Source organism: Gekko japonicus, unplaced genomic scaffold (assembly GCF_001447785.1).
Source record: "Gekko japonicus isolate JY-2015 unplaced genomic scaffold, Gekko_japonicus_V1.1 scaffold502, whole genome shotgun sequence".
Classification (NCBI taxonomy): domain Eukaryota; kingdom Metazoa; phylum Chordata; class Lepidosauria; order Squamata; family Gekkonidae; genus Gekko; species Gekko japonicus.
Genome location: NW_015169186.1, coordinates 442,545 through 459,102, shown reverse-complemented (window position 1 = coordinate 459,102; position 16,558 = coordinate 442,545). Strand labels below are relative to the sequence as shown.

At 50.4% G+C, this 16,558-nt stretch overlaps 1 protein-coding gene across 1 annotated transcript in view; it reads left to right on the top strand.

Moving 5' to 3' along the window:
* TRIO (trio Rho guanine nucleotide exchange factor) overlaps positions 1-16,558 on the top strand; it is a 236,019-nt gene that overhangs the window by 120,490 nt on the left and 98,971 nt on the right. The window contains exon 33 of the mRNA XM_015416185.1: positions 16,300-16,543. Within this exon, the coding sequence (XP_015271671.1) occupies positions 16,300-16,543 (244 nt within the window). The remainder of the gene's footprint in view (positions 1-16,299; positions 16,544-16,558) is intronic.

Sequence of the window (16,558 nt, the reverse complement as noted above, 5' to 3'; positions counted from 1 at the left end):
ACTGTTTTTTTTGGGGGGGGGGCTCTGCAGCTTACCTGGCTGCTTCTGGCTCTGACTGAGGGCTGCTGGGAGCAGGGGGTGGGGCTTGTTTCATGTGCCCGCCCCCTGGGCTCTTTACTGCCGGAGCTCCGCTCCTGTGCGCTCCTGCGGGAAATGACCCCTGCGTATGACCCCCGAGTAGCCTCCCCTCGAGGTGCCGTCCCAGGCCAGGGTCTCTGTTTCAGGCCGGTACCAGGGCAGCATGGAGGCTCCTCCTCCTCCTCCGCCCGTCCCGGCGAGAGCTTAGGGGGGTTGTGTAGTCCGATCCTCCCTCCTTGCTGCAGCCCCTGTGCCAAAGGATGGTTGCGCCGAAGGGTCCCTGCACCCCCAGTCACCACTGGGGAAGGTAGGGAAGAACTGCTCCCTGAGTGTCCTCGGTTCGTGGGAATCTGGGTCCCGCTCATCTCCTGCAAAGGCATAGGGAGGCTTGGCAAAAGCGAGGCTGCGAGTCACCGAGGCCGTTTCTCTTGGATTCAGTCTGAGGAGTCATTTGGATGGGAAAGGAGATGAGATCCTGTTATCAGGGGAAAGATGCAACGGACTGTACTTTGAGCTCTCAAAAGCAGTACAGGAACTCCAAGAGTTACCCCGAGAATTCCTTGTCAGATTGCTGGATTTGAGACAAGAAAAATCTGATTTGCCTCCCAAAAGGCAATTTCTGGCCTAAAGTAGGACGCTGCCTTGGGACAAAACCTGCCGCTGCAGACTACGATGCAGCCTTATTTAAAGGACAGCCATGTGACAGATGAGACGTTATTTGAAAAGCTGAGAAAAACATCAGAAAAGGGGAAACAGTACCCAGACAAAGCGGAGAAACCCCAAATTACAGCATTTGTGTGGAGAATCTCAGCATGAGGCAAAAGCTGTCTTTTCATCGATGGAAAACAGCAATTCCTTCTTGAAGAGCATAAGGCAGGGGTGTCGAACTCATTTGTTAGGAGAGACAGATCTGACACAAATGAGACCTTGTTGGGCCGGGCCATGCGTGTCATAAAATGTAATGCCAGATAGCAGAGATACAGACTTTATAAAGGACACAGACAAACACATGCTTAAAACACTAGCGCTCTTGCAATATTTTATTTAACAGTTTCTGATATCTGACACCTCTTGCTCTGGATTATTGCAGCAAAATGTCTGTGCCATAGCGATCTTGAGTATGCTGTTCAGGTGTGTAACTGCAAGCTGCAAACCTACTTTTGATTTATTGACATTCATTACAGAAATCTCATGCTCAGTATTCTGAGCCTAGGACCCAGGGGAAAACATGAAATGGCTGAGCATTGCAAGGTTTTGTATATAAATTGCTTTGTGTGCTGGTCAAGAACATATCCTGACACAGACTGAGGGCCATGTGTTTGTCTACAAAACTATAGTCTTTCCCAGAGAAATAACTACAGTTCCTATGAGGCAGTGCAAAGATAGAGAGACAGCAATGTATAGTGGTCAGTATCCGCCTACTATCTGGGAAGTCTAGGTTCAAAATCCCCAGCCTACAAAAGAAATGTGCGGGGTGAACTTGTTCTGGACACACACACTCAGCCTAATCCACCTCACTGGCTTGTTGTTATTCCTCATCTAAATAGTTCACATTGGTTTCCTACTGAGAAAGACTGGATCATGAGGGCATGAATACAGTGAAAAGAGGGAGGGAACCCATTGCACCCAGAAGAACCCTTTTTGGTTGGAGATCCTGGAGGGTTTTTGTCATCACCTGGGCATGGAACAGTGGTCAGTGAGTGTGTAGGGATGGGGAGGTATTTGTGAATTTCCTGCATTGTGCAGGGGGATGGACTAGATGACCCTGGAGGTCCCTTCCAATTCTATGATTCTATAATGAGCCCAACAATACACACACTGTAGCAAGACACAGAAAAGCTCCAGGGGCAAGGGCAGCCCCACGCATTCTGCAGTCGTAATTTCCCTTTCCCTGTAAAGCCAGGTGACTGGGAACATTTTGATGCTGGCACATGGGCTTCTTTCTCCTGGGCCTGCTGAAACTAGCCCAAATGGAATGTGTAAGCCCAAAGCTCCTACTCGGGATTAAACTTTGTTGGTCTTAAAGGTGCCCCTGGACTTAAACTTTGTTCTCTTCCCATTGGCCTTCTGTTTTTCTGGCAAAGCTCATAAGATAGCCAGCAGTGTCCGATTCATTCTTTCAGCATGGCCATTACCTACAGGATGATACGGCCTTGTCCGGGAAGGGCTGATGCTGCAGTGCTGCTGCAGTCCTTGGAAAAGATAGTTTTCAAATTCTGCCAGTGGGTCATGATGTCATCACTTGGGGAAAGCAATCGTAAATATTCTGACCACAGACCTGGCCTGTCACTACGAGGACTTTGCCAGGGGCCTGTGGCTCTTCTGAGAAATATATTGCCTCCGGGAATTCCAAAGCCCACATCTGTCAGATAGCCCCACACAGTATTGGGCTGGTCTTATGGCTAGCCAGTTCCATGCTTGCAGTGCGGTACAGAAAGTGAGATGGTTGTTTTGGTACACCATTTCCATTGGGGGGTGGAGTTTGTCCCTTTTTAATTCCGCTGCTGTCAGGGCCGGTAGATGGCGCTGTAGCAGGATGAATGCAGGACCTTCAGGCAAAAGAGTTTGTTTTCAGAATAGGACAGGCTATTTGTTCTGTGTGTCCTCAGGAGTGCTGGATAGATACAGCTATGAGCCAAGGGAGGAGCATAACAAAGATGTTTGGGTGGGGGGGGAGCTTTATATTTTCTAATGCAGTATTATTTATTTACTTAGCCCTGTTCAGATTGCTTTGCAAAACCATCATTTCAGAACTGTGGCCTTTTAATTCCCTTCAGTGCTATTGTTTGGGTGGCTGGCCTGGGACCAAGCAAGACTTGAGCCAGTGAGAAACCCTCCCCAGACTCCTTCATTTATTTCAGGTTCAGAGGCCTCGGAAACAGTCACAAATTATTCCGGCCTGCCTAAGTGAGTGAGGTGCAGAGCCACACGAGGGCGAGAACTGGGGTGTGTGTGTGTGTGTGCCTGGGGCAGGCTCCTGGGTCAGGAGGGCCATCTGTGGAGTCACAAGCTGAACACGTGTATTTATTTATGCCATTTACATGCCCAGCTTTTCTCCCCAGTGGGGTCCAGAGCACCTGACGTTACCTTCGTCTATCCCATTTTATCCTCACAACAGCTACATGTCGTAGCTTAGGCTGGGAGTACCATGGCCAAGTAGGGATTCGAACCTGTCTCTCAAAGGTCCTAGTCTGACCCTCTAACCACTACACGGCTCTGGCAAGATGTCTGGGTAGTTCGTAACCTTTTTGTTTTGTTTCTCAGTTTAACGTAACGGCAGTTACCAGTTAGCCAACTGGTTCCAGGCAGATAACCTTTTCTCCCAGGCATGGCGCGCGTCAGGCCTGGCAGGAGCTTGCAAGTGACTCTCGGCTGCGTGCTCGTGGGCATGCGGGGGACACTCTGGTTGTAGAGAAGTACACAGCAGAGCCTCCAATGACGAAGCCGTTCCATGCTTCTACTGCTGACAAGAAGGGAAATGACTCATAAGACCGCAGCCGCTTGTCCAGAACATTTGGTATGTAGGAGAGGCTTCTCATCTGTCACCAGGCAGAGATGTCTTGATGCTTTTAGCCATCTGACACTGATAGTGGCTTGATTTTTCGCAGGCTTTGAGACGGTTGTTTGGGACTTGTATTTTAAAAAGAAGAAGAAAGTCTGAGGCGGCCTTGCCGGCAGGCCCAATAAGGGGTCTGTTTCACCCTTTCATTGCCCTTTGACAGGGTTGCCACTCTCTGGAAAGGCAGGGGAATTAAAATTGATCAGGGAAAGGCAGGGAAATTGGTCTGAAGTCAGGGAAATTGTGGTTGATTTCGCACAAGGAGCTGCGCCGCCGTCACACCTCCCTTTGCCCCGTTTCCATTGGTCAGTTTCCCACTCGAAGCTGCACGGCCGCATTTTGACCCGCGGCTTCACCCAGGTTTCCCTGCGGTTTCGTGATCCTGTTTTTTGAGGGTCACAAAACCGCGGGGGAAATTGGGCGAAGCCGTGGGTCAAAATGCAGCCCGCACGGCTTTGAGTGGGAAATTGACCAATGGAAGCAGGGCAAAGGGAGGCGTGACGGCGGCGCAGCTCTTGTGTGGAATCGGTCTCAGATTAAAATATATTCAAACAGCAGATTTTTGACCTGCTGCTGCAACAGCCTGATCTGTTCTTGTGGCAACTGGAATAGACAAGTAGCAGGATACAAGTAGAACTTAATGATGCCCTTTCCCAACCATTTTAGATAGAACGTTTATATAATTTTTAGTGTACCTTTAAAACAATAACGAAAATTTCACGTCATTTGTTAGCATTCAGAGTTTACTTGAACTGAAATTCGTATCTTGGTGTAATTTTTGGTGCAATTGCAAAACAGATGTTGCTGCAGTTAATGTTGAAAGAAGCTGATATTGAATCTCTTTGACGAATATTTTTGCAGTTGAGACCTGTGTAGTTGTAGAGTGGAACCTTACCTTGCATGAATGCAATACGACCAGTGTCCCCTCTAAGCTGAGTTAGTGTGAGCTAGCTCACAGATTTTTAGCCTCCAGCTCACACATTCTTGTCTTAGCTCAGAAGGAGGGCTCCGGGGCAAACTAATGTATGCAGCAGCCAAATCGCTCGCTCGCAACTTTCATGCCGGTAGCTCACGAAGTAGAATTTTTGCTCACAAGAAGACTCCGCAGCTTAGAGGGAGCCTTGACCTATTCATTTTTTAACTTGTGGTTATATTTGAATGTTGGTCAGGGAAAGTCAGGGAAATGAAAAATAAAATCTTAGCGGCAACCCTGTTTGAGGCCTCTGGCCTCGGGAGCCTGGGAGAGCTGCCCGGAGAAAGGGCTCAGGGGGCACTTCTGAACAAGCGTGCCCGCCGTAGCCCCTAAGATGCCACTTCCCGGTGAGCGTGCCCACTGCCCCCTCTGCCTGGGTGAGGGACAGGCTGTGTGTCTGCCTCTAGAAGGTGTCAGCAACGCACGCCAAAGGCGAGGAGTGATAGAGCATCGAGGCTGAAGCCCCCTTCTGGGCCCAGGTGCTGCCTTCTGTGGATGAACCACCTAAAGCGACCCCAGCTGACGGCATGTCGACGCCATCCTCTCTGGCTTCGGTTCCTTCCACCTCCTGCTCTGCCTCACAGTGATGTTCTCCTTCCCCACGGGTTCTGAGGAGCCCCTTTGGAACCACCACCTAAGAAGGCAAAATCCAAAATCAGATGCGTAGAAAAACTGAAATTGGATCCAAAATGAAGAAGAAGAAGAAGAAGAGATTGGATTTATATCCCGCTCTTCACTTGGAGTCTCAGAGCGGCTTACAAACTCCTTTTCCTTCCCCTCCCCACAACAGACGCCCTGTGAGGTGGGTGGGGCTGAGAGAACTCTGACACAAACTGCTCTTGAGAGAACAGCTCCGAGAGAACTATGGCTTGCCCAAGGTCATCTAGCCAGGTGCAAGCGGAGGAGTGGGGAATCAAACCTGGTTCTCCCAGATTAGAGTCTGCACACTTAACCACTACACCAAAATGACACCATACACACTTGGTCCCAGCCACAGCACGTGAAATCGAGGGCAGCTTTGTGGAACTGCCGAAGACTCCAGCCACCGACTCGGCTTTTCCAGCGCAGCATCTCTGAAGGAGAGATTCCTTCAGATCCAGTACCTTTGAGGGATCCGAAGCCCCTTAGAGCAGAACCATCCATGTTGATCCCATGGCCACCAAACGTTTCCTTCCCTTCCACGGCAAGCATATTTGTATTCTATGTCTCTTGCCTGCTTGCCTGATTGGAGTGCGTTTGGACCACCGGTGGTGCCCCAGTTCGATCCCGGGTTACCTCAGCCTCCACGTTCTTGGCAAACCCTCACCGTGGCTCCTGCCTCCGTTCCTAGTTGCCCACCCCGCTGCAACTAGATGTACAGAAAACGTATCCAAAGTCAAGCAAGAAGGTTCCACTTTTTTTTTTCCTTACGTGCCCTCCCCCTTCATCTGTGGTGACAGAGGAGATGCAGCTCAGGGGGCGACAGTCCTTCCACTCAGCCTCTGCGGATCGAGAAGGGAGGAAGCGAGACACTTTGGATCCAAAGGACGCTGCCTCAGCCAGGCTGAACCGCAGAGTCCCCAACCCTCAGGCCATTAGGAGCACGTGTCAGCTCTTCCTGTGGCAGAAGACGGCAACATACTTAGAGCTCTTGTCTGAAGACAAAAGACCATCATTGGCAGGAGTTCTGCCATCCCAAGTCGGTGAAGCTGTCCAAGCAGCAGACGAGGGCTGCTTGTCACACTGCGGATTCAGCCTCTTCTGCCATCTTGCACTGGGCGTGCTTACTTGTGTGTCACAGCTTTGCCTTCTGAAACGAGGCTTCGAGTGGAGGATTTACCTATCGGAGGAGCTACACTCTTGGCAGAGAGAACGGATGAAACTTTAACCCCTGATTTAAAAAAAATCACCAGGCAGCAAAGTCCTTGGGAATCACTTCTTCTGCCCCCTGTCACAGTTTAGGCAGAGGTCCTTCTAACATCCACGGTGGTATCAGTTCCAGCCAATCGTATCCTGCCCAAAGACCCATTCCCACCATGCCAGTGTGTTATACCAAGAGAAGTTCTTCTAGGCAAAAGACCGGGCACCCGTCGTACCCTTCTGAGGAGGCCCAGGTACAACAAACAGAACCTTTGTTCTGACCAGAACGTCCTTGCATATCAACCCCTCCTCCATTTGGGGAGAAGTTGAAGCCCTTTCTTGGCCAGGGGCAGTCCCTCACTAATGACACGTGGGTCCTGTCCATTGCGGAAAGGGGATGTGGGCTAGAGGTTTTTCCCCCTGCCTCACTTTCAGTGTCTGCTGCGGGGAGTGACTCCGTCCCCCACCTCCATTGGAGCGGTGCTCTCGCTTTCTTCACCCATCAGGCTTCTATTGCCACTTCTTTCTAGTGGACAGAAAAGATGGGGGTTCTAGGCCCACTTTAGACCAAAGGAACCTAAACAAGTTTTTGTGAGTTTTGGCGTTCGAGATGGTTTCACTGCTTTCAGAGTTACAGTTATTAAAAGAAACTATTTGGTTCATTGTTCTTGATTTAAAGGTAAAGGTTCCCTTGCTCGAAAGCCAGTCGAATCCGACTCTAGGGTTGCGGTGCTCATCTCCGTTTCAAAGCCGAAGAGCCAGCGCTGTCCGAAGACGTTTCCGTGGTCATGTGGCCGGCATGACTAAACACCAAGGTGCACAGAACGCTGTTACCTTCCCACCAAAGTGGTCCCTATTTATCTACTTGTGATTTCTTGCTTTCGAACCACTAGGTTGGCAGGAGCTGGAACTAGAGACGGGAGCTCACTCCGTCTTGCGGCACCCGGGTCTCGAACTGCTGAACTACTGACCTTCCACAGCCTGCAGTTCAGCATCTTAACGACTTGAGCCACCGCAGCTCCGTCTTAACCACTTGAGCCACCGCGGCTCCTCTGTTCTTGATTTACAATATGCTTACTTTCACTTATCAGTACATCAGGACTATAGGGTATCTCCACTTCTGTTATGCTGGCATAACAGGAGGTGTCTCCACTTCTGTTATGCTGGCAGGCTTTATCAGTATTCCATGTTGTCCTTTGCTTTGGCAGCCGCACCAAGGATGTTCACGAGAGGTGTGGCCCCCGTTGTAGCCTCCTTATGCCTTCAGGGATGCACAGTTTCCCCCTATTTGGATGACTGGCTGTTAGTTGCAGACTCCAGGGATACACTCCTAGATTGAACTGGCCTGAGACTCGAGATCTGCCAACAGTTGGATTTGATTGTTAACTGGAAGAAATCCAGACTCACACCCTCTCGCATATTTGCTTCCAACAAGCCAGCTCTATTCAGAAATTGTTGGGTTTGATGGCCTCCACCGCAACCGTTCTCCTATTGGCCAAGCTTTCTGTGAAGCCTCTAGAGCTCTGGTTCCTGTCCCACTCTAAACCTTCTAATCACTCACCAGAGCAATTTCTCTCTGTACCTAGGACTGTGGACTGGTGGACCCACAATAGTAATTTATTTGTGAGCACTTCCTTTGGCCGTAGGCAGCACGATGTCGCCCTGACCGCAGATGCCTCTCAGGTGGGAGTGCTCATTGTGAAGGGTTCACCCTCTAGGTTGCCTGGTCACCACCGGAAAAGAAATTGCCTATTAACATTATGGAACTGAAAGCCGTAAGATACGCCGTTAGTTCATTCACAGGCACCTCACAGGGGAGTAGTAATATTCTCATTCAAGCAGGCAACACCTCCGCTGTGTTGTCCATTGGCAGACCGGGCGGTACGTGCGCCAAGCTCCTGAAGGCAGAAGCCCCGGCAGTGTGGCCGTGGGCATCAGCAGAGCAAGTCTTTTGCAGGCCAGGTGGAGGTGAAGCACCCCTGCAATAAAGCTTTGCTGTGATCAAGCTAGTCTGGGATGCCCTCTTTGTACCCACGCTCACCCGACCAGACCCCGCGTGCTTCTTCCACTGCCCCCCTTAAAGGCGTTCCTTCATTAAACGCCAGGCACTGGACCGGCAAGCCAGGAGAGAAGCAGAGGTGGGCAAGGGTATGATGGAGAGCTCTTCCCCACCTCCTTTGGTGAGCAGCTTAGTAAAATCCCAGAGTGGAACTGCACAGCCGAACAAAGATGAAAACAGGGTTGCAGTTACCCGTAACTGTTGTTCATCAAGTTGTCGTCTGTGCAGGCACACCCTCCCTCCCTCCTGCCCTCTTGTGAGGTTTCTGTTGTTTTCTGTGCATTTGCTGACAGTGGCTCAGGCAGAACTGAGGGGAGGGGGGCACTGCCCCCACAGAGCGTGTGACCCACATGGCTGGTTTTGGCGGGAAATATATTGCAATGGCTCTGAGAGGGAAGGGCACCCCCCCCCCCTTGGTGACTTTTAGCTAGAAGAAAACCTCTCTGCGGCGGGGCCTGTTCATTCGCAGTCCCAGTATGAACAATAGTTACAGGTAAGTGAAACCCTGTTTTTTATTATTTAGCAATCTCAGTATCCCCATTTTGATTAAAAATGGCTTCCAAAAATGTCTGGCTTCCAAACCCTTCCTGACACTCTCACTGGTACCGTGAGCCAGACAGCCCCTTTTCAACATGTGTGTAGTAAGCTAGCATACCATCCATGGGGGGGCCTTCCCTCCTGAAACATGATAGCAAGGTATTAATCAGCTACTCTCTCAAAGCAAGTTTAAGAAAAATGCTTGCTGTCTGTATTTGGCCCACCAGGTCAAATCTCAGAGGCTGTCTGTAGAACTGTCATAAATCAAAAGGCCCTGGCCCACCTTTGAATTAATTGCCCCTTGATTGGGTGACCTGAGGGACAACAAGACAGTTCCTGGTTGTTCTAGAACAGTGAAAAAAGGAAAAAGAACGGTGACAATTTAGCGCTCGGTAAAATCATAATATACAATAACAGAAAATAAGTAATATATACAGTGAATGTAGACGGTGAGACTTGTATTGTTATATTTGATAAGGTACACACCCTTGTTCAGAAGAAGATCATTGTCGAAACGGCACACCATTCCGGAGACCACCGTCTACATTCACTATATATATTACTTATTACTATATATATTACTCATTTTCTGTGATTGTATATTATGATTTATGAATACATTACCAAGCGCTAAATTGTCACAGTTCTTTTTCCTTTTTTCATTGGTCTTATTACTGTGCCCATTCTTGTAACTGTTCTAGGAACAGAACAGCTGAATGGGGCTTGGAAGGGGCCTGGAAAAACTGTCAGAACGACTCCTAAAAATTAAAAAAGAAGACTGGTGTCACACAACACCTGAGCTTCCAGTGTTACATTGCAAACTACCATTGGCATACATAATCAGTCACATTTTAAAACCATCAACTGTTCCCCCCCAAAAAAGCACAAATGATTAAAACAATTCAAAACAGAGCTTAGATACATGCAAAAACATCGGCACAACCCGTGAAGCACTGGCCAGGGAACAGGGGTCACGGAAGACGTGCCAGATGGAACAGAGAAGTCCTCCTCACCCTCTGGCAGCGGAAGGGGCCACGTGGCGCTCCCTGGGGACAGAGAGTTCCAGAGTCTTGGTGCCGTGACTGAGAAGGCCGCCTCTCAGGTGTGCCACCCACTCAATCCCAGACGGGGGGCATTTGAGGATGACCGTACTGGTCAGGCGGGAGAAGTTGGTCCTTCAGGTCTGTGGGTCCAAAACCATATAGGGCTTTAAAGGTCAGCACCCATACCTCGAATTATACCCAGAAACAAATTGAGAGCCACTGTAAGATGGGCCAAGACTGGAGTAATAGGGCCCCTATGACCCACCAGTCGAAGTTTCTGGACCCCTCTCATGCCACCAGGGCACGCACCACAGTGGCCAGATCTTTTCTGCCCAGGAAAGGCTGCAGTTGGCTCACCAGCAGAAGGTGGTAAAAGTTACTCCTGGCCACACCTCCTGCCTGCTTAACCAGCAGTAGGCACTCTCAGACTGCAGGCCTGTCCCTTCAAGGTGAATGCAGCCCCATCCAAAATGGGTGATACCTTAAATCCTAGGTGAGACCTTCCACTCACCAGAGACACTTATGTCGTGTCAGGATTAAGCTTCAGTTTGTGCTGGAATGACTGCATTAGGAATAGACCTCCTCAACCAGTTAGAGCGCTCAGGGCCAAGTACTGGTGACCAGCCGCCATTCACCAGGTCTGCTGGCTGGCTGGCTGGCGCCCTGAGCTCTCTGGAAGCCAGCTGATGGCAGGTGGCCGTTCTGTGAGCTCCTGTCCTCTGAGGTAGGGGGAAGCTGATTCTTGTCCCTGAGGGAGAGCCCCCGTGCCTAGTAGAGAGCAGAGGGTGTGAGCTGGGCGGCAGAACCATCGCTTGTCCTCTGTATTTAACAAAAGACTCGCAGATCCCCTGGAACACTCTTGGGGTCCCCAGGCCCCAGTCTGAGAAATGCAGCTATGGAATATTTTACTTCCAGTGAGTTCCTTCCAAATCATTGTATGCATTTTATAGCACTTAAATCCCGTATGCATTTTATAGCAGGTTTTTTAAAAATGAAATGAGGAATAAACCCAGTTATTAAATCTTGCTGAATGAAGCAATTAATGACCCGGAGGGAGGGAGGGAGGGGCGTTGGTTTGTTGGTGAGTTTTAATGCCTATCTGGCTATGGAAGGGAATTCTAAGTGAAACCTGATGACTTTGCAAATTAGCCTAAAACAATTGAATTAAGGGGATCGTATAACTCACTCACTAATTTACATCTTTTAACAACTGTTCAGTCTTTCTTACGAAGAAGTCTGAGTAACAAAGTACAAAAAATAAACAGTGTTAGACCTTTACAATCTCTTAGCAAAGACTGCTTCCCCAAAGAGCCTCTGATCCTGTTCAGGCTGAAGGCAGGAAGGTGGTCGTGTCCTGGTTATAGTAGATGGGACAGACCTGGGCCCACCTTTTCAGGGATTTCCTCAACAAGGTGGCGAAGGCAGCCTTTTGACGTGCCGCCATAAGTGGTGGTTTGATCACACCCTGGTGAATTGCGGCCCGAATGCCGAAAGGCCAACGAACCCAGGGCCGCTAGTGGCTGGCAGGGAGCGGGACAGGGAGGGACGGCAGGAAAGCGGCAAGGAGGGGGCAGGCTGGGGCTGATGCACAAACCAGCCTGTGTTGCATTGTGTCTGATAGGCTGCCTGGTTCCTGTGCGAACCCCAATTGAAGCGAGTCATGATTTATCATGATGTTGGAATGCAGCCTGATTCTTTCTAATGCTAAAGTACCAGAGAGCCCTGGCTTGTCAGAGATGCAGATTTATGGGTGATAGAAATGTGCCATTCACCACCTTTTGAATTAAGGCATGTGTCTTCTTTATTTATTTATTCAATTTATACCCCGCCTTCCCTGCGAGCGGGCTCAGGGCAGCTTACAACGTTGGCACAAAATACCACTAAAACCATATAAAAACATTTTAAAACAAAGCAATACAGATGGAACTTATAACATCATACGGTGCTAGTGATCATGGCGTGCTAAGGACGTTTACAAGCTCAGTGGTCTTCCTGAGTCACTCGATGGTCTAGGTCACATGTTTGAGGGCCGGGCTCGTTGATGGTAATAGTGAGGGCGGCTCCTTAGTTGAAAGCTTGGTGGAAGAGCTCCGTCTTGCAGGCCCTGCGGAACTGTAAAAGATCCCACAGGGCCCGGAGCTCGTTCCACCAGTAAGGAGCTGCCACTGAAAAGGCCCTGGCCCTGGTCGTAGCGAGCCTGGCATCCTTGGGGCCCGGGAGGGTCAACCCTACTTTTGCTGGAAGGTTTGCATTCTTGAGAGCAAAATAAAATCAAGGAGAGAGGCCGAATCATAGTGACCAAGCATCAAGTCTGCAAATGGGTCAGGCAGTGGCCCACCCCAATACCAGGCCAGTGGGTCACAGGTCCCCAGGGACCTTTCCGTTTAGATGCACACCGAGGGAAGCAGCGGGGGCAGCAAAACGAGGTCACCCAGCATCAGAGAGGATCCCCGCTTAATACCGGCAGCTTCTGAGACTTTAACGCCTCTTTCTGTCACATGACTGCATCCCAGCTGTGGGACAGTAGAAGACGACCTTCCTAGAACTGTACCAGCCTAGGAGGTTCCAAACTGTCCTCGTCATTCTTTTTTTTTTTTTTGGTTGTGGGGGGGGGGGGAGTTGATAGGTCATGGTGGGCAGCTGGCCAAGACTGCCCTCTGATCCAGCTCCCAGAGAAGGAGAATGTCGTAGAGCCTTCTTAACCTTTCCTCCAAGGCAAAGTGCACATTTCCTCTTCTCTCCCCCTCATTTTACCCTCACAAGCAAGCCTGTGGAGTAGGTCAGGCGAAGACTGACCATGTGGGAAATGCATTTAAATAGTAACCCTGTGAGAGCATTTAAAAAGGGCACCTGTTTCTACATGTCTCAGACACGCAGGATACCAGGATTTTAAACACAAACTTCAGTGGCCCTCAAGCAGTGTTCAACTTTGGGAGCCATTATATGGGAATGTATTGTGGGAATGAGTGACGGGGAAGAGACCTTCCACTGTGTCAGTTAAAGATGCTGAGCGAGGGCGGAAGCTGTGACGGGTTTGCTCAGAGGACGGGTCTCTGAAGAGAGGTGTCCAGAGTCATCCACACCTTAAAATGATGTTCGTCTGGTCTCTTGTTCTTGACTTGTCTGTCCACCACTAACTAAGCAAGGTTCTGCTTCCATCTGTCATCCAAATGGCTCCCAGCCACGAAATCATGTTTTTAAATCCATTTGCAGAGGATTTCTGCATTGATACGGTCCCTTCAGAGCACAGAATCTCAGAGGGAACGGGAAGCGCTTTGAAATGGTCTTTAATAGGAGCCTTCTCATAAACTTTTATGCAATTTCCTCCTCCTTGGAAGGTGGGTAAGAAATACCTGCAAGTGATTTTTTGAGGGTTCGTTTCCATAATGCTTCCTTCTCTCCCTACCCCCACTTTCCAGACCCTATCTTGTTGGCCCAGAAGCGGTCAGTGGGCAATTCCTGTGTGTCAAGGAAATAGCATCCAACTCCGTCCCTGCCAGTGCATCTCAAGATTTTCCATTCGTTGTGTTAGAAAGAAGGGCCTGTGTGGTGAGACAGCTGGAAAACACAGGTTGTTGGCTAGTTGCTGTGTAGCCAAGGAGCACAGTGGGGCTGCAGAACATGGCGCCTCCGGCCTGGCACGGAATTCTGAGCCAAGTCTGAGTCCAGGGGCTCCTTTAAGACCAAGGAAGGGGCACCTTTAAGACCAAGGAAGGGGCTCCTTTAAGACCAAGGAAGGGGCACCTTTAAGACCAAGGAAGTTTTTTCAAAGTGTGAGCTTTCATGTGTGAAGCACATGTCTTCAGGACAAACGGAATAAAATCTCCTCAAGGGTTACCTACAGGAAAAAACGGGGGGGGGGGGCTTGCATTTTTAAGGCAAGTTTCTAGTTCTCGAGGTTGCAGAAAAGACGTGTCTAACCAACCCTTCTGCAAGTGAGGTTCATGCTTCTCAAAGGTAAAGGTAAAGGTTCCCTTGCTCGAAAGCCAGTCGAATCCGACTCTAGGGTTGCGGTGCTCATCTCAAAGCCGAAGAGCCAGCACTGTCGGAAGACGTCTCCGTGGTCATGTGGCCAGCATGACTAAACACCAAGGCGCACGGAACGCTGTTCCCTTCCCACCGAAGCGGTACCTATTTATCTACTTGCAATTTCTTGCTTTCGAACTGCTAGGTTGGCAGGAGCTGGGGCCAGAGAGGGGAGCTCACTCCATCATGCGGCGCACTCGGGTCTCGAACTGCTGAACTACCGACCTTCCACAGCCTGCAGTTCAGCGTCTTAACCACTTGAGCCACCGCAGCTCCATGCTTTTCAAGCAGAGGTGTTTATTGAGGTTGTTTTGACCATAGAGACCAGAGAACTGATGCACACGTGATACTTGCCCTGTCCCGAAGCCTTCTTAACCCAAAGGATGCTCAGTGAGTAGGGCCACTATCGCCCTGGCCCCACATTGAGCTCCTGGCTTAGCGGGGACCCACAGAGCGGTGTGTGGGGGGGGGGGTTCCAAGGGCAGAGAGAGAGAGAGAGAGGTGTGCTGGAGCCCACTCCCAAACATCTGCTAAGGTGGAGGGAGGGAGGATTCCCCCGGCCCCCACAGAGGCCCAGAATGGACACTTTGTGGTCAAATGCGGATTCAGAAAGGCCTTTTTCTCAGACCCCCTCAGGCATGCAGCTGTTTTCAATTGTTTCTGACTCCAGTCGAGGGAGAACCGTAAAAATAAATCAGTGCCAAAAAAATGCTCAAGAGCTTTCCCTGGCCCCCACCCCCACCCGCCTTTTTGGCATAGTTTTGAACTGACGGACGGAGAGCTAATAAAACCCAGAAAGGGGGGGGGGGACCCCAGATATCTCTAATGGTGGGAATGGCCATGTGTTTCCCCTCCCAACTGGAGCGGAGAGACCGGGTAGGAGCAACAGGACCACTTCCTGCCTGTGTCTTGACGGTGTCCACTGATTTATGTTCCTGCATTATGAGAGCCCCCCAAGGCCTCCCCTTTGCCACCCCCCCCACCTCTCCTCCTTGTACAGCCAGGATTAACGAGCAGGCAGCGGTCATGGGAAATGGCGGGGGAAACACCAGACAGCTTGACTGAGGTTTTGCAAGGAGGAGGACAAGGAAGGGAGGAATTATCCCATCCTTTTTGGTTCATCCTTGCTTGGCCAGGTCCCATGACTGTCCTTTGTGCTTACAGAGACCTCCTGGGGCGTTCTGTGCCTTCAGGGTAGTTGTGGAGCACTGGAGTGGGGGGGGGGCATTGGGGTTTGGGGGCTTAATGTGAAAACGTCATTGAATCAGACTTTGGAAGTATCCTGTGAATGTTCTTTCCTTCACGTCAAACTGCATAACATTGATGCCATCGCACCTATAGCTGGATCAGCCGCAGTAGGAGTTGCAGTGGTGCATCGCGTTTGAGCTTGTGCATGGGCTGACTTGATCCGATGTTGCTTCACCCTCGTTAGAGGAAAGAGTCCTGAAAGCGGTTGTTTCGAAAACCCTTATTTCTAGGTCAACAGAATACAGTCATGACGTCCCGTAATAGTTCCACAGCAGTGCCAGAAAAGAATCCCCAGCACACGTGCCGTCAACAGCACACCAGCCGTTTTGCTTGGGATCCGGGGCCAGGTCTCCTCACAAGCAGCTGAGGCAGTGATGGCCCCGCTGAAGGCAAGGGCACGGGAGACGGCGGCAACAGGCAGGGCTTTCTTCCAAGCAGGGCTGGCCGAGGACAACCCAGCAGTCTGCCCCCCCCCCCGGTGCTTTGTCTGCTAGCGTGCCCCAACCCCTCCACAGGTGGACGTCGTGTCTTGGCCCATCAGAGATCACCTACCCCCATACTGAAAGAATCCAGTTATTGGTGTATGGAATCTTTCGGTCCCATGTTCTATCTTAGCATGGTAAAGCAAACCACATTGATTTCACACTGTGGGAATGCTTAGAGTGCAAAGCTGTTGTTTCAGCCAGCTCAGATTTTCATTGTTAAATACTTGAATCTTGTCCTAGTGAACCTGCACACTCACTCTCTACTCCTAGGGGAAAGCTGGCGTAGTTAAGTTGCCTGTTGGTCCTTGTCCGTAGTCCTCTTTGGCAGGTGGAATGTTAGAAACTTGCCAAGACAAGAGGCACTCCCTCCCCCCCACCCCCCCACCCCCAAAAAGAAGCATTTTTAAATGCACACGGCTTGAAACCTCTCCATGTGCTGCTTTCCCTTGCAGTTGTCCGGTGGGTGCGAGTTGACAGTGGTCATCCACGATTTCACGGCGTGCAACAGCAACGAGCTGACCATCCGTCGTGGCCAGACAGTGGAAGTCCTAGAGAGGCCACATGACAAGCCTGACTGGTGCCTCGTCCGAACCACCGACCGGTCCCCCGCAGCGGAAGGGCTGGTGCCCTGCGGGTCCCTCTGCATCGCCCACTCCAGAAGCAGCATGGAGATGGAAGGCATCTTCAACCACAAAGGTAGGCAGATGGGCC